The sequence below is a fragment of the Podarcis filfolensis genome, assembly GCF_964270895.1.
Source record: "Podarcis filfolensis genome assembly, chromosome: 2".
NCBI lineage: Eukaryota > Metazoa > Chordata > Lepidosauria > Squamata > Lacertidae > Podarcis > Podarcis filfolensis.
The window spans coordinates 121,538,878-121,566,524 of NC_139605.1; the positions used below are offsets into that span (position 1 = coordinate 121,538,878).

The window sequence follows — 27,647 nt, forward strand, 5'->3', positions numbered from 1 at the left end:
CAAAGCAGACCTCGTTCCATTCATACAACTTAGCTAAATCCCACCCATGCTCTTTTCCCCACTTCAAGCTGCTATTTCTCTACTTATTCATTTCTGATTTTTTTTCCTGGTGGTGTGTAAGCAATACAGAGCAAGAAAATGGCATAGGGGAAAATATCCCCTCCAGGAGTGCCACTGCTCTATTCAAAACTGAAGCACATTTAAAATGAAAACATTAGAAGTGCATTAATCTTTATTTTTACTTTACAGTTAGGGGACCCACGTGTGAATCTATTCTGTGAACCACCTTGAGACCTACGGGTATAGGGCGGAATATAAATAAAATAAATAGACTTCCGGAGGCGGTGCCAACGGCAATGGCGGTCTCCTTCTGAGTAGGAGGAGAAGCCCTGTAGAAAGTGGGTCTGTTCCGCTACGGCGAAGCGGGGACCCGATCTGAAATCGCAGGCAGAAAGAGCCTGCGAGCGTGGGACCCAGCAGGCACCTTTTGCGCCCCCCGTTTTTGCGAGGGAGCCCCGAAAGGGGTTCCGGTGTGCAGCGGGAGCGGCGCGGTGCTACGGGTCGATTGCTGCGTCTACAGAGCGAAGCCGCGTAGCTGTTGCCGGAGAGCGCTGACCTTTTTCCTGTGAAATTCGGCTCTAAAAGAGAACACCCGTGAGTAGGGGGACTTAAGAAATTTGGATTTGAGAACAAAAAGGAGTGAATTTGGGCTCCGAAGCGGAAAGGTGTAAACAGGAAGTCCGCCTTTCCGCTTTGTAAAAGATCAAAGCAAAGACCTTTTTGTGCTATTACTTTAATGTGGATCGTTCAACTTTAACTCTAAGCACCAAAAGAGAGAACTCCCCTGCAGGGGAAGTTAAGAAAGTGACTGTATTTCTTCTGGGGATCTTCTGGGAATTTAAAAAGACTTTTTATTTGAACTCTCATGGGAACGGACTGTCAGATTAACGAGGTTTGCTACATTTGAGCTCGCATTGATTGTGGATACAGTAAATATTTGATCTAACTCTGCAAGAAGATACATTCTGAGTTTTACTGATCTGAATACTTAGTTTCAATTAAAGAGGGGACACGGAAAGTTACAAAAAGACTTGCTTGTTTGGCTATTGAGAATTTAATGGTAGCTACTGTGTCCCCCTAGAGGACTATTGAAGTTAGTACTTGACTGGAGGAATTTTCCACTGCTAACTTTGGGGACTTTCCACTACAAGGCTTGCCTGTGGGAATTGACCTTGACTGAAGATAAAGGGGAATGACTGACCAAAGAACAACAAGATCCAAGGTCAAAGTCCAACAATCTACTTCAATCTCCCAGCAACGTAGGGCATCTGTGCCTGGCCTCCCTGTGACTCAGGAGGAAGACCCAGGGCAAATTGAGCCAAAAGGAATGGCCTCAGAAGGGGAATTTACATCTGTGTTGAATAAAATCTACGAAAAATTGGAAGGCCTAAGTAAACAGGTCTCAGATCAGTCAGCTGAAATTAAAGGGAACACAGCCAGTATTAACTCAAATACCAAAGCTATAGAAAAACTGTTGGAGGAATCTGCGACTACTAGGAAAATAGCTGAGGAGGCAAAAGAAAAAGCTGTGGCTGTGGAGGAAGAAATTAAACCAATACGTAAACAGATTGGGGACCATCAGGCCTTATTGTCTATGGTTGAATTGAGAGAGAGGCAGACAAACCTGAGGATCAGGGCGGTGCCAGAACTTGAGAGAGATAATTTGAATGACTATCTTTCACAGGAATTTCAGAAATTCTGGAACTTGGAGCTGGATAAAGATTTTAAGATAGTGAGCGCCTTCAGACTTGGAAGAGGAGGGAGGAAAAACAGGGTGAGAGACTGTTTGGTGACCCTCCGATCGAAAGAGGAACGAGACAAAATATTGAGTGCTCACTTCCAGAAGACCCTAGAGATTAATGAGACCAGAGCGGAGATTTTTAAAGATATTCCGAAACACCTTTTGGATTTGAGAACTAACTACGGAGACTTGGTGGCCTTGTTGAGAAAGAATACTATTGTTTTCAGATGGGAGTTCCCCCAGGGACTGTCCTTTACATTTAAGGGGGAAAAGTTCAGAATCAGATCAGTGGAAGATAAGGAAAAATTTCTGAGAGACTTTGAAGAAGATCTACAAAAGGAAGCGACAGATCTGCCAAAAGCCTTGAGACCAGGAGTTGACACAGCACCACCACCTTTGGAATTTGACAAATCAAAAAAGAAGATACCACCGCAAGAACTTGACGAGCTCTTGGGAGCGGCTGGAGGAAACTAAAATAATCACACCATGTCTCTGCAATTACTAAGTTGGAACATTCACGGTTTTAACTCGCCGGAGAAGAGGAGGAAAGTATTTCATATATTGAAAAAGGACCAATTGGATCTAATTTGCTTGCAGGAAACTCATGTGGTAAGGCTCCATAGGAAAGTTCTTATTAATAAAAGATTGGGTCAAGAATTTATTTCATCGGACAAAGTTAAAAAGAGAGGAGTTGTTATATACGCTAAAGAGAGCCTATCACCGAAATTTGTTTTTAAAGATGAACAAGGAAGGTTTATTGCAATTGAGATTCAACTACAAGGTGAAAAATATTTGATTTTAGGAGTATATGCACCAAATGAGGGGAAATCTGAATTTTTTAAGAAATTGCACGAGACATTGTTGGACTATATGGACTATAACATCATTTTGATGGGAGATATGAATGGAGTGGTATCTACTAACATGGATAAGTCGCAAAGACAGGTGGTAACTAAAGATGGAAGACTACCCAAAACTTTCTTTGAATTGACTGACAATATGGATTTGATTGACACTTGGAGAACTAAGAACCCCCTTGGAAGAGAGGGAACATTCTTCTCTGAAGCCAATATGACATGGACAAGAATTGATCAAATATGGATAACTAGAGGACTGGCACCTAAGATTCGAAAAGTGGAAATCTGCCCCAAAACTTGCTCCGACCACAATGCAATAAAGATGGAGATGAAACTAATGCCAATCGGCTCCTTCAGATGGAGGATGAATGACGCCCTGTTTAGAAATCAGGAGGTGATTAAGAAGGCCCAAAAAACATTGAGAGACTATTTTGAGATAAATTTAAACACTACGGTGGAAAAAAGAACAATCTGGGACGCAGGCAAAGCGGTCATGAGAGGGTTTTTGATTCAACAGAATGCAATAAAGAAGAGAACTCAAAATGAGAAAAAAGATAAAATTTTGGAAAAAATAAAAGAAGGAGAGAAGAGATTAAGAGCGAAACCAAAATCCCAAGAGATTCTGAGAGAAATTAAGTTATATCAAGTACAATATATGAGAATGATAAATCAGGAAGTGGAATGGAAAATTAAACAGATGAGACAAAAGTCTTTTGAATCGGCTAACAAATGTGGGAAACTGCTTGCATGGCAGATGAAGAAAAGACAGAAACTAAATACCATAACAAATTTGGAAGTAAATGGAAAGATTATACAGAACCCATTGGAAATTAGAAACTGCTTCCAGAGATTTTTCAAACAACTTTATACACAAGGGCCACAGAAAGAGGTCGAATTAGACCAATTTCTGAGGAAAAACGGATTACAAAAAATCTCTCAAGAAAAGAGGATAATGTTGAGTGACAAAATTACAGAACAGGAAGTGGAGGGTGCCATTCAGAACATGCAGTTGGGCAAATCTCCAGGACCAGACGGCTTAACCTCCAAATACTATAGAGTTTTGAAAGATTGGTTAATTCGACCACTAATGGAGGTATGCAATGAGATACTAGAGGGGAAAAAGGCGCCGGAGTCGTGGCAGGAAGCTTATATTACACTTATACCAAAAACTGAGTCTGAAAAGACGCAACTTAAGAACTACCGCCCCATATCCCTTCTTAATGTGGATTACAAAATATTTGCGGACATTTTGGCAAATAGATTAAAGAAAGTATTATTGGAAGAGATTCATAAGGACCAAGCCGGCTTTCTCCCGGGTAGACACTTGTCGGACAATACGAGGAACATAATTAACATTTTGGAGAAGTTGCAAGTGAATATAAACACCAAAGCAGTCTTAATCTTTATAGATGCGGAGAAAGCCTTTGACAACATTTCTTGGAGTTTTATGAAGAAAAATCTTCAGGGGATGGGGGTGGGTCAAGGGTTTGAAAATGGTATAAGTGCAATTTACTCAGAACAAAAGGCTAAATTAATTGTGAATAATATGGTGACAGAGGGATTTAAGATAGAGAAAGGCACACGACAAGGCTGCCCAATTTCCCCATTGTTATTTATCACAGTCCTGGAGGTATTATTGAATATGATTAGAAGGGACCGTCTGATAAAAGGCATTCAGGTCGGAGCTAAGCAATACAAATTGAAAGCTTTTGCAGATGACTTAGTTTTAACATTACAGGAGCCAGAATCTAGTTCGAAAAGAGTTTTGGAAGTGATTCAAGAATTTGGGCAGATGGCTGGTTTTAAGCTGAATAAATCTAAAACTAAAGTTCTTGAGAAAAATTTAACACCGATTGAGAAAGACAGGTTTCAGAAGGAGACAGGCCTAACAATAGTAAAGAAGGTTAAATATTTGGGGGTTAATATGACTGCCAAGAACCTAAACTTGTTTAAAGATAACTATGAGAAATGTTGGCTAGAAGTGAAGAAAGACCTAGAGATATGGTCAAACCTGAAGCTTTCCTTGTTGGGAAGAATTGCGGCTATAAAGATGAATGTATTGCCAAGGATGTTATTTTTGTTTCAATCTTTGCAAATTGTGGACAAGATGGACTGTTTCAAGAAGTGGCAGAAGGATATTTCTAGATTTGTCTGGCAGGGCAAGAAGCCTAGAATAAAATTTAAAATACTAACCGATGTAAGAGAAAGAGGTGGTTTCGCCCTGCCAGACCTGAAACTCTATTATGAATCGGCCGCATTTTGCTGGCTGAAAGAATGGCTGCTTCTTGAAAACACAGACATTTTGGATTTAGAAGGTTTTAATAACGTTTTTGAGTGGCATGCATATTTGTGGTACGACAAGGTCAAAGCTCATAAAGCATTTAAAAACCATATTGTCAGGAAAGCATTGTTTAACGTCTGGTTAAGATATAAAGACTTATTGGAGAACAAAACCCCAAGGTGGTTGTCACCAATGGAGGCAAAGGCACTTAAAAAGTCCAATATGGAGGCCAAATGGCCGAAATATTGGGAAATATTGGAACAAGAAGGAGATAAATTGAAATTGCAGAGTTTTGAGAAATTAAAAGATAAGGTGCGAGATTGGCTGCACTATTTTCAAATAAGAGAAGCCTATAACATGGATAAAAAAATAGGTTTCCAGGTGGAAAAATCAAAATTGGAAACTGAGTTGTTAGAACCCAAAACTAAAATACTTTCAAGAATGTATAACTTGCTGCTAAAATGGAATACGCAGGATGAAACAGTTAAATCTGCTATGATTAAATGGGCACAAGATGTTGGTCATAACATCATGTTTGCTGACTGGGAACGGTTGTGGACCACAGGTATGAAATTTACGGCATGTAATGCCCTAAGAGAGAATATTATGAAAATGATATACAGGTGGTACATGACACCAGTCAAGCTTGCAAAAATCTACCATTTGCCTGACAATAAATGTTGGAAGTGTAAAGAAAGTGAAGGAACATTCTTTCACCTTTGGTGGACATGCCCAAAGATTAAGGCTTTCTGGGAGATGATATATAACGAAATGAAAAAAATTTTTAGATATACATTCCTTAAGAAGCCAGAGGCCTTTCTCTTGGGCATGGTGGGCCAATTGGTGCCAAAGAAAGATAGAAATTTCTTTATGTACGCAACAACAGCAGCAAGAATTCTCATCGCAAAGTATTGGAAGACACAAGAGCTACCCACCCTGGAAGAGTGGCAGATGAAGCTGATAGACTATATGGAATTGGCGGAAATGACTGACAGAATCCGAGACCTGGGAGAAGAGTTGGTGGAAGAAGACTGGAAGAAATTCAAAGACTATCTTCAGAAATACTATAAAATTAATGAGTGTTAAAATTGTGCTTGGATGGGTAATAAGTGGTAATTAGTGATAAAAGTTATTAAGATTATGCAAAAAAGGTATTGATAATTGGTTGAAAAATATGGATATAGTATATGTTATGGTACAAAATTTAAACATTTGATAAAGGGTAAGAATTTGCTGAATTAAATATTTGAATGGGAATACAAAAAGGGGAAGGTGCGAGGAGGTCAAGAACATAAGCATATGAAATTGAGGTTATTGGAAAAATGGAATGGTTTTATTTTTTCTTTGTTTAAATTTAATTTTTCTTAATTAGTTGTGTTTTTCTTTCTGTATTTTTTTCTTTTGTGTGTTCCTTTTTTCTGTAATTTATGGTTTTTTATTCTGTGAATCTCTACTTTTCTTTTTTGTAAAACTTTAATAAAAATCTTATAAAAAATATATATATATATAAATAAAATAAATAAATAAATAGAGTTATCCAACCTCTGAGCCGTTTGAAGGCAATCCTGTTTAGGGAAGTTTTTCTTAATGTTTAATGTTTTATTATTATTTTTGTATGTTGGAAGCTGCCCAGAGTGGCTGGGGCAACTTAGCTAGATTTTCATTATGGAATGGGATGTCCCAGTTTCCTTCGGAGAAATGTTAGACTGTATGGAGCAGTTAGGAAAAGGTCCATTCCAATGTCGGTAGCAGAGGCTGAAGAAAGGAGGGGTTGGACTATTCATGCAGTGCTAAGATACAATTATCATAATCCGAGACTGAGCTACAGCATGTGCCCTCGTAGCCTCCTGATTTCAGTGGACTTAGGCAGACCCATCTCTGCACTGAACTGTGGCGAACAGACGTGGAGAGGAATCAGAGGGAAAGACTCTGAGGGAAGTGGGAAAAATGAGTTTTTTGGAAGTATACTTGTACTTGCTTATTTGTGCTGAAGGGGTGAAAATACAAGCAAAACTGGAAGGTTTAGTATGCAGCCAAACAGTTTGGCAAGGGCACAAAGTGACCGCAGGGTTGGGGGGAAGGACCAGAATTCATGGGTTTCTGTTTCCAGTGCCAGAGACTAGAGTGGGCAGGTGCTACGGCCTTGATTTTGCATGGTGCTGTCAGTGCGGCCTCCTCTTTGCCTCTCCCTCTTCTGGGAGGCCAGGTATGCACCTCCACAACACAACACCCTGCTGCTGAAAGCCACTGGCCAAGGTGGTCACTGAAGGCTAGTACCAGATATTAGGAACAAATAATAAGGTGTGGGTCCCTTCTGTTTCTCAGCAACATTTGGTGCAGCTGAAAGCAAGGAGTCTGGGCTAAATGAACCACTAGACTGACCCAACCTGGCAGCTTTGATAGGAGCAATCAGTCCCTCTAACCAAGTTTAAACCTTCTGTGCTTCCCTGATCTTCTCTATTCTTCTTCTAAACCTTTCCACTTTATTGGAAGCTTTCCTCTCATATTCCAGTTTAGCTTTATTCACAAATTCTCGTCATCTGCTCTCCCCCACTCAAGCCCAGGAAAGTTTTTGTGCCAACGCAGCAGCTGGATGACAGGTCGTGATGGATTGCTGGTGTTCTTTTGCCATCACTAGAGCTGCTTGTATCACAGGCATATGGGCTACTTGTTGACAACGTTGGGCAAACAAGGAGGATGAATCCTTCCAAAGAGGAGACGATGGGGAGCCCAGTTTAAGCCCCCCATTATTCCATGGCTTTCTGTTCCTCACCTGATGTCATATATGATGTCAGGTGTGGGGCAGGTGGGCGTGGCTTCCAAAGAACAGCCTTGAGGGCCAAATTAGGACTTCAGATGGGTCAAATATGGCCCATTGGCCAAAGATTCCCCACCCCTGAACTAGTCCACACAGAAATTTAATGTGGATTTGAAGCTGCTTGTGTCTCCATTCTTTTTGGTGCTGTTCACATTATGTCCTCTTCATCCAACTAGCAGTCCACACTTTCCCCCATTACATTTGGATTTACCCAATCCAGGGATAATCCAATAAAGGAAATAAATTCAGTATAAATGTGTGTGCTACTCAACTGTGAATGCAGTGAAGTACATTGTGTGGGTTTTGCTTTGGGGTTTTTTGTGTGGGTTTTTTTATGAGTGAGGGGATATTCTTTGGGTGCTGTCAATCTCCACAGCTGTCTCTCTCACAGCACACTGTCCCAATGGCTAATTATTTGTGGGTTGGCCCCGGGGCACCAAAAGCTGCCTTGATTAAGATTTGTCTTTGCCTTCCTACCGCTCGTCCCAGCACTGGTCCCTTCTCCGGGATTAAACAGCCCATTAGAGCCTGATGCTTCATCCCAGGGAAGGGACTTGTGTGCTGTCATCAGACTTTACTCAGAGAAAGCTGATGACAGCAGCAGCAAGCCGCACACGAGTGAGCGACAGGCCCCTAGCAGAGCTCTGTGAAGCCTTGATGATGCCACATGAATGGCCCTTCCCATCTCCCTCACCCACTTTGCCTTGATTGACCAGAAATACTCCACTTCTGCAGCTATTTGCCTGAGGACATGGAGCGGCCCTTGGGGACTGAATCCTGTGGCTCACAGATCTCAGACCCACTTCGCCTAGCAGCACAGAGAGCCATATGCAGCCATCCCAAATAAAAGGAAAAATGTGGAGAGTGAGAAAGAAAAGAGAGGAAATAAAAGCCCCTCCAGCTGCACGCACCTTGAATGTAAGCCACCACCAACTCTTACCCCCAATGCTTCTTGACTGATTGGTTCCAGCCCAAATCCCCCAAGGCAGCAAGGCATAAGCGCAGCAGGTGGAGAGGAGCTACAGAGACAGAGCTGTTCACAGGTACAGGGAGCACGCAGGGATGCTCATTAAAAGGGAGACAGGAGCTGCAAAAGGTGATGACTGAAACCGCTGGGAGAGTTGGCAGCTTAAGATCCAGGGAGGCTGGAGAAGCAAGGGCCAAGGCCAGCCCTGGTGTAAACCTGGTCAAGTCAGCCTATTAGCAAATCCCGGTTCCTCCCCTCCTTAATGACAATTCTGTTCTCTTCTGAGCTGGTAGATACTAAGAGAGAGGTCATCTAGTTCTCTCCTCCACCCTTCTGCTTGCTACAGAGAGGCTGGCTTATTAAAATGGCCACAGCACAGGGCAGGGAAAGATCAGAGGGCCAAAGGGCAGGGCCATATATGTGCCCACACAGACCCACACCTCTAGATCAACCCATGTTGGTCACAAACTCCAGAGCAGATGCGCCATGAAAAAGCCACGGAAGAGCAAACTCCTCTGCCACTTTGCGTAGGTGGGCATCCAAATTACTTCGATTGACTTGCTACTTCTGGAAGCTGGTGAAGTTTCACACAGGCCGCTTTGTTAAGGCTCTTAACTCTTGCCTCTTCCATTTCCCTTCCCCTGCTCTTTAACACGCTACACATCTTTGAATTTTTCTCCTTCCACTAAATCTATTCCAGAACTGAAATCTCTTTGGAAGGATTCCAATCCATGCATTTGCTAGTTATGACCTATGGTGAAGCAACAAATTACTTTGATGAATGTATGCACTTGCGTTACAATCTCTCTTAAAATTTGTTGCTGATGCACTGTCTAACAAGGAAGACACATAATATGAGGCTGCTTTGTAATTTCTTTAAAAGCCTTCCATTCCATCCATGTTCTTAAGCCCTACTACCTTATTCCGTTTTGAGGAACCACCAGACTGCAGTTGCTCAGTAGGCATCGTGGCACCACATCCATGAATTCAAAGGTCCTTCGAACTCATCTGCAATGGCTCCTAGAATCAATGGTTTGCTATCAAGCCCAGCCACAACTTCTGGATCCCCATGTTTTTCTCACCTCTCCTGCTTCAGCTTCTATCACCTCAGTACCTCACAGAAACCTTATACAGAGGTTCGTCTATCTAGCTCAGTTTTGTCTACACCAACTCGGCAGGCAGCTCCCCAGTTCCAGACTAGGGTTTCTCCCAGCCCTACCTGGAGATGCCAGGGTATGAATCTAGGATCTGGCCACTGCGGCGACGCGGGGACCCTCAGAAATCACAGGCGCTGAAGCCTGTGAACCTGGTGACTCGGCGGGCACCATTTGCGCCCCCCGACCTGCGAAGGAGCCTTTTTAAAGGCTTCGGAACGGGGGACGGGGTGAGCGGCGCGGTGCTGAGAGTCGACTGCTCCTCCTGCGGAGTGAAGCCGCATGCCATGGTCGGAGAGCACTGACTTCTTCTTGTGAACAATTGGACTTTAAAAGTAACAACCCGTGAGTAGTACGGAAATTGGACTTGAAAAGGAAATTTTTCTGTTGAATTTGGCACGATCAGGGAAGGTGCAAACAGGAAGTCCGCCTCCCCGCCTTGTAAATAATTTAAAGCAAGGACTAGTTAACTAAGGTCAAGAGAATTTCTTTTTCTTCATTGGGTAAAAGATATTAATTTCACGATTTGGCAGTATAAGCATAAATAACCTTATCGGAGGATAAGAGCTAATTTTGAGAGCTGAAGTGCCACCCCCCCCCGGACCCGGGAGTGATCCGTGAGAGAGCCTGTTGAGGAGATATAGAAGAGTTTGACAGCTGTCAAAATTAGCTATCAAGAAGGAAAAAGAGAACTTTGTTTCTGCTGTCTCTGCTGGAAATATTTGTTGCAATTTGGTTATATTTTGTTGAAAACAAGGAAGAACTGATACAAACTAACTTGACTTTTGGATTTGAACTGGAAAAAATACTAAGTTACCAAAATCCCTCTAGAGGGGGATTTGGGACATTACAAGAATGGCTGGAGGAGGGAAAATTCAAGCTGGATTGGACAAAGCTTTTGTTCTCTTGGGAAAGTTACAAGGCCAAATGGATGTTTTGGCTACAAATGTTGCAACTCTGAACTTAACAGTAAATAATATCATTGAATTTGATAAGGATTTGACTCAGGAAGCCCATGCAGCTGGACAAAAAGAGAAACTTGAGAGTTTTGAGAGTGTGGAGAAGGAGACATATGTTGTTTCTGAAGAAAAGGAAGGAGGAGCTGAAATTTTGCAGATGACAAAGGAGAGCCAGAGGCCTGACATGATGGTTACAAAGGAAAATAAGAAATCGAGCCAGAGGCCTGACATGATGGTTACAAAGGAAAATAAATACTGGATGATGAAAATCTGGTTTGAATTGGAGATTGAAGAATGGAGAGATCTGCTTATGTGGAGATCTGAAGACCTATGGATTACAAATTTGATCAAGGTGGAAGTTGGAGCTTTCGGGACAATTGGACTTAAAAGGAGTAAGAAACAAGATTCGGGCTCCACTTTTAAGTATGGAGGCCTGGCTGGAAGAAACATGGACCTTATGGGGACAGAGCTTCTCCGAGATTTGGTGTTTAATACTAAAGACTATCAAAAAAACTGGCAGAGAGGAATTGAGAGAGAATTAAGAGCCTCGGATGTGAGGTCTCCAGGCTGATAGTAGATTAAGACTGATGGACATTTGTTGGGGATCGAAACCGGGAAAGGGGGTGGTGGGGTTTGGGAATCCAAAGGGTGTATAACTATAACCTGCTTTTTTATTTTGTTTTGTTATTAGTAAGAAAATTTGGGAATTTGTGGAAGGGAATTTGGGTCGACCTTAGAAAAAGGTCTTAAGAATGAGTACTGATGTATAAATATGGATGTTTATAAGTTAAAATTGGTTTTTTCTTTAAAATGAACTAAATATAAAAAGGTTAAAAATTGGGGATAAGAACTTGTTGAACTAACAATTTGAATTGGAATATAAGAAGGGGAGGTGTGGGGAAGTCAGGGAAATATGTCATTGAAAATGCGGATTGTAAACTTTATGTGTTCTTTAATTTTTTTAAATTTTTTTAATTTTTTTTACTAAGATGGAAAATTTTAATAAACATTTATTTAAAAGAAAAAGATATGGGGGCTCTTACGCACTCCTCAAGCAGCCTGTTCACCACCACCTTCTCCTGCTTGCTGTAAGATGAATATTGCTGCACCAGGCAGGAGAGACAGGAGAGATAGATAGGCGAATTAACCACCCACACACCAGGAAGGCAAGCACAACTATTCCATAAAGACTTGCTGCCCTGGAGCTCTTCAAATTAGGCAGTCTCCTGGACTGAAGATGACAACTCTGAGGGCTTGTCCACACTTTCTCTTGTCCTGAAACCACTCTTTAGCACTCAATCAGAGTAAAAGCCAATTCTGATCTTCTCCAGATTAACATTTGCTCTGAGCACTAAGGAGCTGGTTTTCCCTGGGAAAGGAGCAGGGCAAGGAGAAAACTGCTCAGACTCATACAAAAGTGGAGGAGGCCCAAGTGAGGGAGAAGGGCAGGCATTGGAGGGGGATGCAGCTGCTACTCCAAAGCAATACTATGTGCACATCAGAGACATGATGTTTCCCCTGCTGTGTTTCAAGTCACATTCTTATACTGTTGTTCAGTCCAGAGATGATGCCCATTGCCTGTTTCCCTGTGCTGAACTCCAATTCAACTCCAGTTCACTGAAGTTGCCGTCTGCGCATATGCAGGCATCTGTGGATGAGCAATGGCTTCCTGAACTCTATGCACCGCAGCTTAACTGTAGCTTCTGGTTTGCAATCAGATGGAGGCTGGTATAAGGGAAAGCAAATTGAGCAGTATTTCTCAAGAAGCTGTAGGATACTTATGGATTGTGGCTAGTGTCATGTGTACTCAGCTTCAAACACCAGCAGTGGAGCCATAGCAAGAGGTAATGGGTACACTGCCCTACTTGAGGTTCTGGAGCTCTTAAAAAAAAACAAGGAACACATCCTCCGAATCCAAGGGCAGCAACTGGGGCATGATACCTATCCCACCATTTTTCGCAAGGGAAAATGTTGGAGGCTACACCAGTCTTTTGCATTTCCTCAAAAAGGAGTCAGGGACTTTGTCATTTCAAATGTTACTTTCTGAGCATGCATTGGAACAGCATTTCATCCTCCATCCTTGCTTTCATCCTTTTGCTGAGAGCCAGAAATCATATGTTGTAGATTTTAAGATCAAAGGTTTAATAATAATATAAAAAACCCACGCCTCTTCTCTCTCCTTGTTTGGTTCTTGGGGTGTGTTCACACTGTGCTTTTAGTCTGCATTAGTCCTAAGGAGTTTGTGCAGATCAAATTTTAAATGAAAGTTGAAAGCACTCTAAGCAGTCTTAGAAGATGCAGTCCGAGTCAAGAGAGTGTTCTGTCCTCCCCACTCAGTTCTTCAGCACATGGAATCAAAGTGCAGAGAACTCTGCAATCACTGACTGTAATTAGTTCAGGCAGCCAGGGCAGAAAATCATGGCTGCAGCATCTCTTTTGTCTCAGCGTGATGAGAGAGAAGGCAGGCTTTAAGACTCATCTGTTCTGAAGTAACCCATCTGTGAACAGAAGTCTATCTTCATAGTGCAGACACAAGATGAACAGTTCATGTTCCCCACGCTTGCTCTAAGCTCAATGAAACTTACTCCCATGTAACTGTGTTTAGGATGGCAGCCTTTACAATAAACACTCATGTGGGAGTAGGGCCCACTGACTACAGGAGGACATCCTTCCAAGTGAATCCACATAGGATTGTGTCATAGTTCACACATGCATGTATGGGATTCCACTATACGTGGTTACTGTGTAGTTTGGAACTGGCAGATGAAGGTGTGACCATGTTACTCCACTGAAAGGTCTTGGGTGTGAGGTCCTTGATGGTGTCTGACTGGTTGTGATGGTGCATTTAGGCATACAAATCACCATTTGATGCTGCATGTTTGAACTGGCCCAGAGGGAAGCTTCCTTGCGGTGGGCTTGGGCTGGGTGGCAGAAGGAGGTATGAAAATTGTGCAACACTTCATCTGTGATGACTCATTCACGCATGCTGAGTCATCATTGGTTGCTACAGACTTCAAGTGGTGAGCCTAAATGTGTGAACTAGCCATAAGTGGTGCTGGATTCATTCAGAAGCACTAGGTCTAATATTAGAGGTCCATGGCATGCAAACATACATCCTATCTGGTGACTCTTGAATGGGATTGATCTAATGAGCACCATAAGTGGAAGTCCTGTGCAAGGACTGTCCCTTGTGCAACAGGGCTTCGTCCTCCTCTCCTTTCGTACACACCGCAATTGACTCGAGGTTTGGGGGCGGGGAGAACGCCAAACTGTTTGCCCAGATGGAGCAAACAAAGAGTGTGATGTTGAATTCCATCCCATTATCTTTAAATATTTCAAAGGCCTTGAATATGGTGCACAACAGAAGATACAGCTCCTCCTGAAACTCTTCCTTCTTGAAATTGGTAGTGGCTACAATGTGTTTCTCTCACTCTCTCTAAAAAAAGAATGTTCCTAATGGTATCTCCAAGCGAAGGTGGACAATTGGCCAAGTATGTGTAGCCACCTCTATATGAGCCAACAGCAAGTGCCTCAGTGCATATCAGCTCAGCGTTCATGTTTGGCTGGAACCTTGATCTGCACCAAACCACCACCTAGCTATCTCAATGTTAGCTTGGTTGCACTGGCTAGATTAAGCTGGGAAGATGTTTGTTGGTGATTGTCCACCCTGAAAATTGATTACTGTATGTGGGGCTACCCTCGAGGTCGGTCCAGAAGCCGCGGCTAATGCAGAGATGCAAAGGCCAAGCTCCAGACTGGAGGATCCCATGGTCAGCATTTAACATAATGCCTGGAAGGAGGAAGATGCAGGAAGTGACCAGGGGCATGGTTTGTGTTCAAGGGGGATTGCACAGAAGCAAGCACAAGAGGCATATATACAGGAGTGAAGGTGAAAAAGGGGTGAAAAGTAGGACTGCAAAACAGAAGAGCCTTCAGAAATGGGATGGTGAAGATCAAAAGTGAGCTTAGTAGTTTGCATGCGGCAGGAAGCAGAAGCTCAGAAGGGCTAATGAGGGGTTGGAGACCAGAGTGAGCAGGGGCACAGCTCACAGAGTGAGCATAGGGAGCAGCTCATCAATAGACTGCGGGGGCAGGCAGCCCCATCCACATACAGTGGACTAGGCACAGGAAATCCTGTTGGCATTTCTGGCCCAATGATTCCAGGCAAGAAGTAAAACTATTCATAGTTCAGTGACATAATTCCACTGCTCTGCATTCTTTTGAAGACACTTCATGACTGGAGTGGAATGCTTTGGTTCCTTGTAGCACTCCCTCACAGGCAGGGCGTGGGAGTCTGCGGTCAGGCTGTTGACTCAAGATTTTTGGGGTTAATTACTTTCTCACCCACTGCCAAACAATCTGTCTGGATACTTGCCTTTGCCTGCCTAGTGGTGAACAGGTTCTGCATTTAGAGAGTATGGAATATAGATATGCTCATTGGCAGAAGGTACTGGGTGCTAAAACCTTTTTGATTGGGTTACATTTTAATCTGATCCATTAATCTGAAATCCATTAATCTGATAGCCAGTACAGGATTTTTCAGGATAGGATTTTCATCTTATGTTCATGCTGGGAGGAAATAAAGCTCTCAATGTGATGAGACAGCATATCATGGATGTGGATTTTCATGAGCTGTTGGCAGAGATTATTACCCAAATAACATCTCCCTTCTACCCAAGATTGGATAACATGAGTTCCCTTCCCCCATACTCAACAAAACATAGGTACCAAAGTGCCAAAGACTAATCAGCTTGGCAACACTAAACAATTTCCTTTCTGCAGTCACTTTAGGATGGCTCAGAGGGATTTCTGTGGAGCAGCCATGGAAGAAGTGTGGACAACCAACAGTGGAAACTCTGGAACATAATTGTGTTGCAGTACAGTCTTTGTAATTGCCCTAGGCAGAAATTTATAGCAAAATGGCTGGGGGACATAAAGGATTGGGTAGGTGGTGACATATTGGTCATTTTGCTGACAAACCAGACCCACAGGATCATATTTGACTTAGCTAGCTTTCTGTGGTTTTGTCTATTAAAAAAGAATGGGCCAAATCCCATAAGATTGATTGCCAGCACGATTTGGAGCGAGGCTGAGGACTGTCAGCTCTGTTGCTGGAAGCGCTGGGCTAAAGTGTAAATGAGCAGGACCCTTTTTCTGTAGTGAATGTTACACTTTCGCACTGTTGTAGATTTAATGATGTTGGGGGGAAATACTGAATGCTGCAATGGATTAGATACTACAATGGATTATGCTACTAGTTTGTTTTAATTATATTCTCAGTGATGCACTATGTTTTAAATTGCGCTATCGTATGATTTGCTGGTGGCCTTTGGCTAAGAAATAAAGAGCTGAATTTGTATAACATAACATGACTGCAAAAGCCAGGGCGGGCCCAGCCATGAGGCAGAGTGAGGTGCCAAAAGGTCTTGAACTGACTCTGGCAAATGCACTTTTCAGATGTGCACTATTGCGCATACAGTAAATATATGTTATGGGAAGTGGGATCATGGCAGCAAGCCCACCTGTCTGACTGGCATGTAGGAACAGGACATACATACGCCCATAGTTTATTTATTTCACAACTTTTACCTACTGCTTAATAGCAATAAAATCCCTAAGCGGTTATGTATTCAGCCACACATAGCATGGCCAGGGTCAGTGGGGTGCAGTGGTTAGAGCACTGGATTAGGGCAACCCAGGTTCAATTCCTTACTCAGCCCTGAAGCGCACCAGGTGTCTGGTAGGCATCATCTTCCAGGCTAACTTACTTCACAGGTTGTTGTGAGGTCTTTTGGATGTGATGGGCATACTGGAAAAACATCAGTTATGTAATGGGCCAAGCGGTTTTCCACTGCAACATTTTTAAAGGGGCCAATCGCTATTTCATTGCACCCAAACCGTCAGGGAAATAGCAAGTTGTCTAAGTGGATTTGTCAGAATGCATCTGCTGTTTGTCTTTGGGGTGGGGGAAAGGCAAAAGTGAAATACTTTGGGAGGAAACATCCGCAACAACCCATGAGGCTCTCAGAGAGTTTTTGTAATGGAGCACACTCTCCTCCATCATGTACAGCAGGAGTGGAGAACCTCAAGACCCAGAGCTGATGCGAACCTCCAGGCCTCTCCACCTGGCCCACCATCTTGGGTCTGGGCCATGCACCTCCCTCAAGCCACACAGCCCAGAGTGGCCCTAGTGCATACCCTCTCAAGGGCTTTTGCCTGGCTAGAACATATTCTTGTTGTAATCATACTTTTTCTTTCCTGGATGGAGGGGTGTGTGTGTGTGTGTACACAAATTCTGATTTTTGAATGGTTGGAATGTAACAATAGGTGCACAACTCTATTGCTCTAACATGCTGTTCTTGATACCCAGAATTTTGATTTGATAGCTAGCATGATTCTAATGTAGAGAGCAATCGGACTGGCAATATAGGGAGGCCCGGTTCAACTGCCCACTTGGCTAGTATGCCCAGCTTGTCCGTCTGGCGGGGCGAGGAGGAGGTTTGGATAAATCCTTGTCTCTGAGCCTAACCTGGGGGGCGGTAGAGTTGTGAGGATAAAATAGGACAGCCCCCATGTAAGCAACGGCAGCCACCTCCATACTGTCACTATTTTGCAGAAGGGATTCAAATGTGTCCTGGAAATTTAGGTTTGCACAATTAAAGTGGATTAAAGTGTTCACTCACCCAAGCATAACAAATCTAGTTCAAAAAAGAGAAGCAGACTTTTTGCTGTTAGGATGAATGACAGGGAAATGAATTGAAACATGTGGGATAAGTGAATGACTACTAACAGGAAAATGTATAAAGACCCTGCAAGCAAATAAGGACAAATGCAGAGTGAATAATTATTCTTGCATAACCACTCCACACATAAATGAGAACAAATGCTCAATAAAGACCAATATAATTCAACCTCTTCGTAAACTAAATCAGGATGAACGTTCAGTAAGTAGGTCGGCTCAAGGTGCCCACGGAGTTTGTTGGAGGAACAGCAAGATACAAATGTGATGGGTGGATTGACTTGTTTTGATGTGCTGATGACTATATGTTGATAATTCCGCTTCAGAAGGCAGGACATCACAGCTCTGGAGAAAGAAGAATTTTTGCAGGAGCTTGGGGTTGGCAGGTGTGATTCCATGACCACTGTTTATCTGTTAATATCCATGCATAAGTTGAGGGAATAGATCATGGGCATAGCCAGGGGGGCAGGGAGGGGCAGCTGGTCCCCATCAATAAAAATACATAGCAAACTGAGGTTCTGCCCCCCCCCAACAAAAATCTTGGCTATGCCAATTGAACAGAGCTCCAGCCTACTGGCAGTTTAGTTCTTAAAATGAAAAGCGACCACTGTACACAGCCTCAGTGAGGAAACAGGGGCACTCCAGACATGCTCAAGTGTCTAGGACACTGAAAATAGGTCCAAGGGTACAGCCTGACAAAATTTAAGCCTGCCACAAACCCAAAAGAGACTTAGGGCTCATCCACACTTCCGCTGTTTACTGAATGAGAGCAAACTTCAATCAGGTTTTCTCTGGATTGATGTTTGCTCTGATTTAGCCTTAAAGAGTGGGTTTTCCAGGGGAAAGCAGCAGTGCAAAGACAGAAGCCCTTGGACCCGTGCCTGGAAAGTACAGGACAAGCAGAAACAGCCCAGGCCTATGCTTTCTAGGCATGGGACAAGCAGAAGTGTGGGTGAGTCCTTGCTCTTCCATGCCTGAAAGAAAGGTGCTGTTTGCTAAGCAGTCTCCCCCCCCCCCAGTTGCTTCTCAGTATTCAGTGTGGAAAATACGCCCAGCAGTTTGTTAACACCTGCTCAGGGAAGTGCTGAGGGTCATTAAAAGGCGGGTAGGAGGGCAGCCAGCACACCATGCAGCTGGGAAGTGCAGAAGGCCCCTAATTGTATTGTTATAAAAAAGCTCTGACAAGCTGCTTGACTCATAGAGCCCCTGCCCTCACCCCAGGGTAGTGTGCAGTGCCTGGGCAAAATGGAGCCTCCCTGGGCAATAACTGCATGCAGGGGGGAGCTGACTCATGAGTGTGAAGATGCAATGCCATGCATTGTTAGGGGGCTCTAGTCTCCAGCATAAGCAAGCAGGAATGGGAGAAGCCTTGCCCTGGAACAGGTCTCAGCTTTTACTTGAGCAGAGTTGTGAATCCTCCAGGGTGGGCAAAGGGTTGTGGTCCTGCTGCCTGCCTCTCTTCTGGGAAAGGAGGGAATAGGAATCGAAGCAGAAGTCCCCCTGGGAAAGAAGCAAGCAGCCACTGGCAGCTGCACGTGGGTTAACCTCGTGTTGCATCCTTCGTCACAGGCGTTTGGAGAGCACTAATTAAACCTCGTGTGCTCTTGAGAGGGCAGCTGGTGTGAACTTCATGCTGCGGAGGGGAGAAAAACAAGGCATGGAGCTGGGGGAAGTTGCCTTTTGTTAGAAGCAAGAGCAGGGCCCGAGAGGCCTCTTATCCACCTCTAAGGCTGCTATCCTAACCCTACTTACCTGGGGGTAAGCCCCACTGAATTCAGTAGGACTTACTTCTGAGGCAACATGCTTAGGATTACGTTGTAAGCCGGAATTGGGGAACCTGTGCCCTCCAGATATTGGCCTCCAACTCTTGTCAGCACCAGCCAGTATGGCCCAGGAGTCAGGGATGGTGGGATCTGGAGTTCAGCAACATCTGGCAGGCCACAAGTTCCCCACATCTGCTCTACAAATTCTCCACAGCTGCAGACACAACCTACCCAACTAACCAGCAATATTAATGAAATGAGGGAGTTGGGAATGTTTAGCCTGAAAAAGAGGAGGCTAAGAGGAGATAGGATAGCCATTTTCAAATATCTCAAGGGCTGTCACATGGAAAAGGGAGCAAGTTTGTTTTCTCTTTCTCAGAGGGTAGGGCCCGAACCAATGGATTCAAGTTACAAGAAAGGAGATTCCAGCTAAACTTGTGGTACCTTCCAACTCTACAATTCTATGATCAGGAAGAACTTTCTGACATTAAGAGCTGTTCTAGGGACTCCCTCCAAAGGTGGTGAGGTTTTTAAGCAGAGCCTGGATGGCCATCTGCCATGGATGCTTTAGTTGAGATTCCTGGGGGTTGGACTAGGTGACCCTTGGGGTCCCTTCCATCTCTACAATTCTATGATTCCATGCCACTATCTTCTCTCCTCTGCCTCACTAGAGCTAATTCTCATAACCAGTTGGTTCAGCGGATGGCAAGTCCATGTTGACGAAGCAATTTTTTGAGCATGCCACCACAGACTGAAATTGGCTTTTGCTATGTTGTCACAGATCACCTCTAATGCAGGATCACCCACAGCAAAACCAGAATCCAAACCTGGGCTGCATTCAGCCTGCAGTTCTTAGGGATGTGTGAATCTGTAAATATTTGGTTTTTCTCTGTTTCTGTTTTTTTTTTTAACTCTTCAGATCAGTTCTCCACATTTGCACATCAGTCTGTGATTTCTTAAAATGTCCTCATGAAAATTCAACAGCATTTTTGTGTAAATTTATCCTGATACACACAATTTTGTATGCATTTTTGCTTAATATACACATTTTTGCAAAGCAATTTTTCCTAATGTAATACATTTTATGCACACTTTACCCTAGCATGTGTTCGGTGTTTTGTTTTGTTTTGCTTTGCTTTGCTTTGTTTTGCTTTGCTTTGTACACACCACTTGGCTAGAGAATTGCATTGAAAAAATTGAAGAAGTGTGGATTTTGAAGGGTGGCTGTTTCTGTTTGCATATCGTTTCAGAAAGTGTGAGGTAGATTTGCCGTTAGAGAACTGAATCCCTAGCAGCTCTACAATTGTATAATGAACCAAAATTAAAAACTACAGCTGTTGTGAGCTGCAAATGGGCATATGAACTGGCACAAAAATGCAGCTTTAAATAATAACAATGCTGTTTCCCTATCCTGCTAATTTCACTTAGGAAATATACAGAAATGTGCAATCTCATGAAGTTCTGAGCATTGTAACTGCTAAGGGAGGTCTACAACCCATATAAAGCAAATTGGCAAGAACACAAGGAGCTTCCAGACCTTTACTATTTGGGGGGTGGGATTCAATTGCATACCAGCAAACACAGGCTGCAAAATTAAAGTTGATTTGTATCCCAAAACACCTGGAGGGCGCTAGGCTGGGGAATGGAACCCTTGGGTTCTGCTTCTGCATGAGAGGTGATAGCACAGAGATTATAATGCAATTGTTTGACAAAAATGTTTTTTCTATCCCTAGTTTATTCACATGTGAGTAGCATCATTGGGGGGGGGAGAGTGGGGGGAGCACACTAAGCTCCTCCCTGTTGCCCTCCACGAGAGCAGGAAGTCTCCTGTGCTTACTGAAGACTGGGCTCTAAACCACATGGTGAGTTTCCATGAGTACAGGAGGCACCTTGCTTTGGAGATGCCCCCTTCAACTTGCAGAGGGTGACAGGGACGAAAGCAGAGCTTAGCATGCATATCCCTGCTCTGCCACACACCACACTGCTTCCATGGGGACAGATCATGCTGCCTGAAGAGGGCTCCTGAGAGGGTTAATTCTTGGCACCTGCAGTTAAAGGACCTCGGGTACCAGTACTTAAAAAGACCTCCAGATCAGACTCTGAAAGCCACTGTCAGCACTGTGCTTGAGGAAGCATGGGCCTGTGACAATATCAAGCAGCTCATTATATCCGTGCTCTGCAGGTTGCTAAGTATTTAAGTCCTTCTACAGAATGGGTTGTGGCCACCTCATCCGTTGAGAGCACTGTCTCATATTCAGAGGTGGCAGGAGCTGTTCTAAAGGACCTTGAGGAGGAAGACAGACCTACTTTCCACTCAGAGGTATTCTGAGAGTCAAACTACAAATCCACTAATGTCATATGGTATAGCCTCCAGGCAGTACTGCTTCAGGTGTGGGAATTGTGTCTGAATGTTTCTCCAAGTTACAAACAACAGGTTTGTTCACCCAGAAGGTGAAGGTATCAGAGAAAAGGGGTTTTAGTCTACCCTGAGGGAGAGCCTGTCTGAATTGTCGCACTGCTCACCACTGTGCTTCAGTGCCACCACTACTGATGGCCAGAGAGTGGTGCTGCAACCACAAACTTGGCAGGGACCAGACAATCCAAAAGGGCTAATAACAGGCCACCTGGTCACATAAAGCTATTGACCCTGGTCTGACTCCTCTGTCTCTTGGGGAGTTTTCAGGCTTGGTGACCAGTACCTGTTTGCCAGCCCTAACAAAAAGCCCTAACCTTTCAAAAGCTGCAAGTACAGTCTAGCAGCCCTTGCTTCTGGTTCTCACTTTTTATCACACTTACACACATGCCAGCAAAGCTTCCACATCACACACACATCATTCCAACTTGCCAGTCCTAACTCCAGAACCCTGAATAGAAACCTAACCTCCTGACTACATTTGAAAGCATACCCATAAGTCCTATATATAAAAGAAAAAAACCAGTCTAGCACCCAAGGCCCCAAATTAGGCTGGTATCTTCACGTACATGTTGAAATAAAGGACAGTTGTTTTCACGTGTGATGTTTCATCTTTGCAACACCTCCTTTGTCAGGACGAATTTATTTCCTACACTTCAAAAACAAAGACAAGGGGGAGGAAAATAACACTGTGGATAGGAGGATCAGAGTCTAGTTTGACCCATAAGGCCTGTGAGTTTCATAAAAGGCAAATGAGGACAAATACTCAGCCTAATCTGGGTAGCAAAATATCAAAATGTATGTAAATTAGGCAAAGAACAACAACAAGCAAACTATAGGCACCCCCAGAGTGCCACTAGTTTGCAGGAGGGATTAAAGACATCAAGAGACGTCTAGTGTCCAGATCAGGGGAAGGCACTCTATTGTGCCTTGGCCAGACCACACCTGGAATACTGTGTCCAGTTCTGGGCACCACAATTTAAGAAGGATGTTGACAAGCTGGAACGTGTGCAGAGGAGAGCAACCAATATGATCAAGGGTCTGGAAACCAGGCCTTATGAGGGAGCTGGGTATGTTTAGCCTGGAGAAGAGGAGACTGAGAGGAGATAGTATAGCCATCTTCAAATATCTAAAGGACTATCATATGGAAGATGGAACAAGCATGTTTTCTCCTCTGGAGCATAGGACTCATACAAATGGATTCAAGTTACAAGAAAGGAGATGCCAATGAAACATTTGGAAGAACTCTTTTACAGGAAGAACTGTTTGACAGTGGAACAGACTCCATTGGGAGGTGTTGGACTCCTTCCTTGGAGGTTTTAAGCAGAGGTTGGATGGATGCTTTAGCTGAGATTCCTGCATTGCAGAGGGTTGAACTAGATGGTCCTCATGGTCCACTCTAACTCTCCAATTCTATGATTCTATTATAGGTGCATATCAGGAGGTATGTGCAATTACAATGGATTAAAGGGCTCTTGTCACCCTAGCATAACAGGACTGCTTTAAAAAAGAAACGGACTGTTTGCAGTTAGGAAAGTGATGTAGAAAGGAGTTGAAAAGTGTGGGATGAACCAATTATTAACAGGAAAACATATAGACACCCCACAAGCAAATCAGGACAATTGCAGGAGGAACGTTCACTGTCATATAACTCTCCCACAAACAAAGCAGGGTGAATGCTCAATAAATATATAATCTAACCTCTGTGTAAGTTTTGGCAAGTAAATCAGGATGAATGATGATTAAGGGTCTGGAGCAGGGCCAGTGAGGGCTGTTGCTTGGAGAGATTCCCAAAGGCCAGAGAGGGCCTGAGCTTCCCCCACCCCTAACCTAGAAGGTAAGAGGGAAGCCACTCGTTCCACAGCACTCTGGTGCACATATGCAATTCCTGCTGCCCTATGCTCACCAGAGGCAGGCCACTATGTTCTACACAACTAAAGCTTCCTCACATTTTCTCTAGGATACTGCAACAGCAAGACAATGATGAGTTGTGCAGGTTAGTAACTAATTCTGCACGTGGGCCTCTGTGAGGATGATGGGTCATGAGCTCAACATTTAGCCACCCAAAAGGACCAGCCAGCAGGTCCCACAATGCTACACCCACCACTTCCTCCACCCTTCTCCCTTGCCACTAGGGAGCAGGTGACACCCTTCCAAGGGTGAGTTTGGACTTGGGTAGCCAGCTGAAAGTACCCAAGTACATGCATAACACAGATTAATGAATAGTATATGCTGATTTGTGTAATTAGCAATCAATCTGCTTGTTGGTTTTGATTTCACCAAACATGAATATCTAACTTAGATTGCCAAAGGGACCACAACAAAGGTCTCCACATCTTCTACTCTGTCTTCCCATAGAAATCTGCACCTCCCTGCTGTGAGCCACATCTGCTCATTTGTGTGTGTGTTTTAATGATTGCTTTTTACATATGCTGAGGGGCTTTTGCTCGAAAAACTAATTCAGTACTGTGGATTTCTGGTTATGTTCCATCCTAAACTGGCCACCCTTTGGACCACATGGTCAACAGAGAGCAAGTATGAAGACAAAATGGAGCACTTTTTTCCAAATTTCCTTTCTTGCAGCAATTCTCTAGCAGCACATCATTGTTATTATTATTCCATGTATATCCCAGCTTTCCTCCAAGGATGGTGTACATTTATTTAGTTCGTTTATGCCTAGGACAGTAAACACACCCACAAATTTTCTTTTTTAAAAAATCAATGAATTCTAAAACAGTTAAAACATTCTAAAAACAGTTATAGTTAAAAGCATATAAAAACAGATTCAGTTAAAAACATATCATCCAGTAATCTCAGGGCTGGCTATCTATGCTTAGCGACCTTCCAGCTAAGCAGTTCTCAATCTTAATTCATTCCATTCTTTCAATTCTTTGACAAACAAACCTTTGGCTTTGCCAACATCTTCCTTGCCAAATTCTCCAACGAACTGTTGCTATTTTAGGTGGGATTCAAACACATGGATTTGGCACACATGCACAACAAACCCACTTCTAAAAAACCCCCACCTGACTTTTTGTGGTAATAGAAGTGATGGGGTGGGGGGAGCACAGAAAAATAAGGAATAACCATTGCTTGAAGAAACAATGTATAAATTCCCTGCAAACAGATCAGGGTGAATGCCCAATAAACAGCTGGAGTTGTATGACCTCCATGAGAACTTTGTGCAAACAAACCAGATGAATGCTCAATAAACAGGTTGTCTGAAAATGCACTGTGAACTGAAACTAAAATAATTCACTTTGTTTCCAAAGATGAAATACTTCTTCTAAGCTGGTGCCTGCTGCAACATGACCAGGCATCATCTAATAAAAACAGTAATATGACTTAGAATCATAGAATTGTAGATTTGGAAGGGATCCTAAGGGTCTTCTAGTCCAACCCTCTGCAATGCAGGAATCTCATTGTTATTACTGTTATAATTAGCCGTTTCTACTTCAAAATTTATTTTATTCATAATCAACTTGCTTGATTAATTTATATGATTCATTGACTAAAATTTATTTAGTCTGGTAGCAGCCCACTGCAGAATATAACAAGATCTGCCAGCATGAGTGGGGTTAGGATCCAGCAAATCTCTGGCTGAGCTGGGAGGTTCCAAGCATAGCTGGGATACACCAGTATAACACCCCTTCCTTGGCTCAGCTGGAGATACGCTGGTGTATTTTCCCCAGTTCAGCTCAGCTGGGTCCCACCAGCTGAGCCAAATCCAGTGGATATCAAGGCAGCCTAAGTCCTGATAATGGGGCGCTCCAGAGGAGTGGCAGAGGCAGGACCAGAGAGTGGGGACTTGGGCTAGACCCATTCAGCTTGGACATGTGACCAGGCCACCCAGGGTAAATTAAGCTGGCAAAAAGGGTGGTGTAACTCAAACACTATGGTAAAAGCTTGATTTCTCTCTGCCAGGCTTAGGCCAGCTGGCCAGCTCCTGGTTTGTCTGGTTTGTCTTACACCAGCTAGCTTTGTGCCATTAAGGGATTTCTCCCTTAATATAAGACGCTGCTTACTGAGGTTGTGGAATTTCCTCCAGTGGGTGCAGATTCAAGAGAAGGGCTTGACAAACATTGGGAAAGGCTGTGTTGCATGTTTTGACCTTTCTATGTGCTGCTGGTTTATCCATGCATCCCGGCATGACCACAACAGGTGAATGACCTGTATGTGTGAAAGGGTTATCACAGAGCAAATACTGTATGGCGAAGAGTGTTTACCTACCACCTCTGGAGTGAAAAGATAAAAACAAACAGCCACCCAACATAGAACCATCAAGCATGGAAAACCCTAGTGTTGGACCTGAGAAGTCCCAAAGGCAGGTGGGTGGTGCCTTCTGGCAACTCCTGCTGCCAAGCAGCTGTGAAACGTATTGCTCTGCTTTCCTTTGGATCACATCGGTGAGGCCAAGTGGCGGGGGGTCTTATCATCTGGGTAGCCCAGAACCTCCATGCACACTGCTCAGCCTAACACAGCTTGGAGACGCACTCCATTGTCTCTCGAGACAGACAGATGCCAACAAACTGAGAATCACTGTCGTCTTTTCTTACTTACTGGGTTGAAGGTAAGGTTACTCCATCACCCAAAATGATGAATCCACATAACCACCTTTATGGAAAGAGACAGAGCTCAAATTACAACTGGGGCAGTGGGGGTCTTATTTCTGCAACAGCTCCCTTGGTTACTCTTTTTAGAAGGCTATTGGCGGCATGATTTGGCTACAATCAGGGGAGTCAGAGAGTGGGACTTGTAGATTTTAATAACCCCCTACCACTTCATAATTCAAGACGCAGATGAACCAGTCAAAATTTCCAGCCCCACTGTACCACAGTGTTATAAAACATACATAACCTACTTAGATAAGTCTAGGGTTAAGCAGTATCGAGCTTATTCATCACCTTCTGACCACATGGACCATTTATCAATCTCAATTTATATTGCTCACTTCTCTGTCTTGCTACTGCCTCACCCCCCCCCCTCCACTGCCAAGTCTGCCACAGGCAACACAGCTCCCATTCTCTACCTTGGCCTCTTCCATCTATCAACAGAAGATAGCCGGCTACAGTAGCTCTCCATTCTCCCTATCCATCATGTGGGCGTCCGCTCTGATGCGATGCCTCCCTCACCCCTCAAACAGCTTCCTCCTCCCTTCCAGCTGCTTTTCGCTGCTTGTTCCTCAGCTGCGCTCTGATGGCTTTTGATCATCATGTGCGCCCATGTCAGGCTCGTCAATCATTGTCACCTACTGTCGCATCTGACTTGGCGGACTTAAAAAAAAAATCTCTTGGCTTGGCCACGGACAACCCGTCATTTTAGAAACTGATGTGTCTGAGCTTTTTGGAAGCAAAAAGGGGGCAAGAGGGCTGGATCACCAGTGGAGCAAAACTGCAAGGCTGTGTGGCTCAGTACCTATATCCATTCTAATTTGTTCTGTGACTGGAAGCCCCTTTCTCCCGCTGATGTAGCAAGCCTCTTGTGTCTCTCAGCCTAACTCCTTGTCAACATGAAGTCTTGTTAGGCTTGTGGCCTAGCTGGTTTTAAAGGAGCCATTCCTTTCCTACTGTGAACTCCCCCGCTAGCCTGCCCCCCCAAAAACTTTCAGGATTTATATTATTACTGTAAGGATTGTGATTTTCTTTTCCAATATACAGAGTTCTGGCTACCTCTCATTCCTTCATATGTTTGCAAAACCCAGCTGGGTTTGAGACTGAGCCCCTAAGCAGGGGGCAATTTTTAATCTAGGGCACCCTGAAATGAATGAACACATGAAACTACTGAGCAGCAGCCCAGTGTGCTCCAAAGGGTGTGAGATGACAAGAGTGGTTTTTGTTTCCCACTCTGTGGTGGTTCAGGAAGGAATTTGGCAGGAAAGTGGGAGAAACTACCTGA

At 43.8% G+C, this 27,647-nt stretch overlaps 1 protein-coding gene across 4 annotated transcripts in view; it reads right to left on the reverse strand.

The window, feature by feature from the left end:
* NXPH4 (neurexophilin 4) overlaps window positions 1–27,647 on the reverse strand; it is a 90,770-nt gene that overhangs the window by 5,973 nt on the left and 57,150 nt on the right. The window contains exon 1 of one of the 4 annotated variants that reach the window (XM_083599814.1): window positions 26,885–27,644. The exons of 1 other annotated variant lie outside the window; for it this stretch is intronic. Coding sequence is in view for 2 of the 3 variants with exons in the window: in XM_083599811.1 (XP_083455937.1) it covers window positions 8,698–8,754 (57 nt within the window). In the remaining variant the exon portion in view is untranslated. 2 more of the 4 variants (XM_083599813.1, XM_083599811.1) reach the window with 2 other exon arrangements.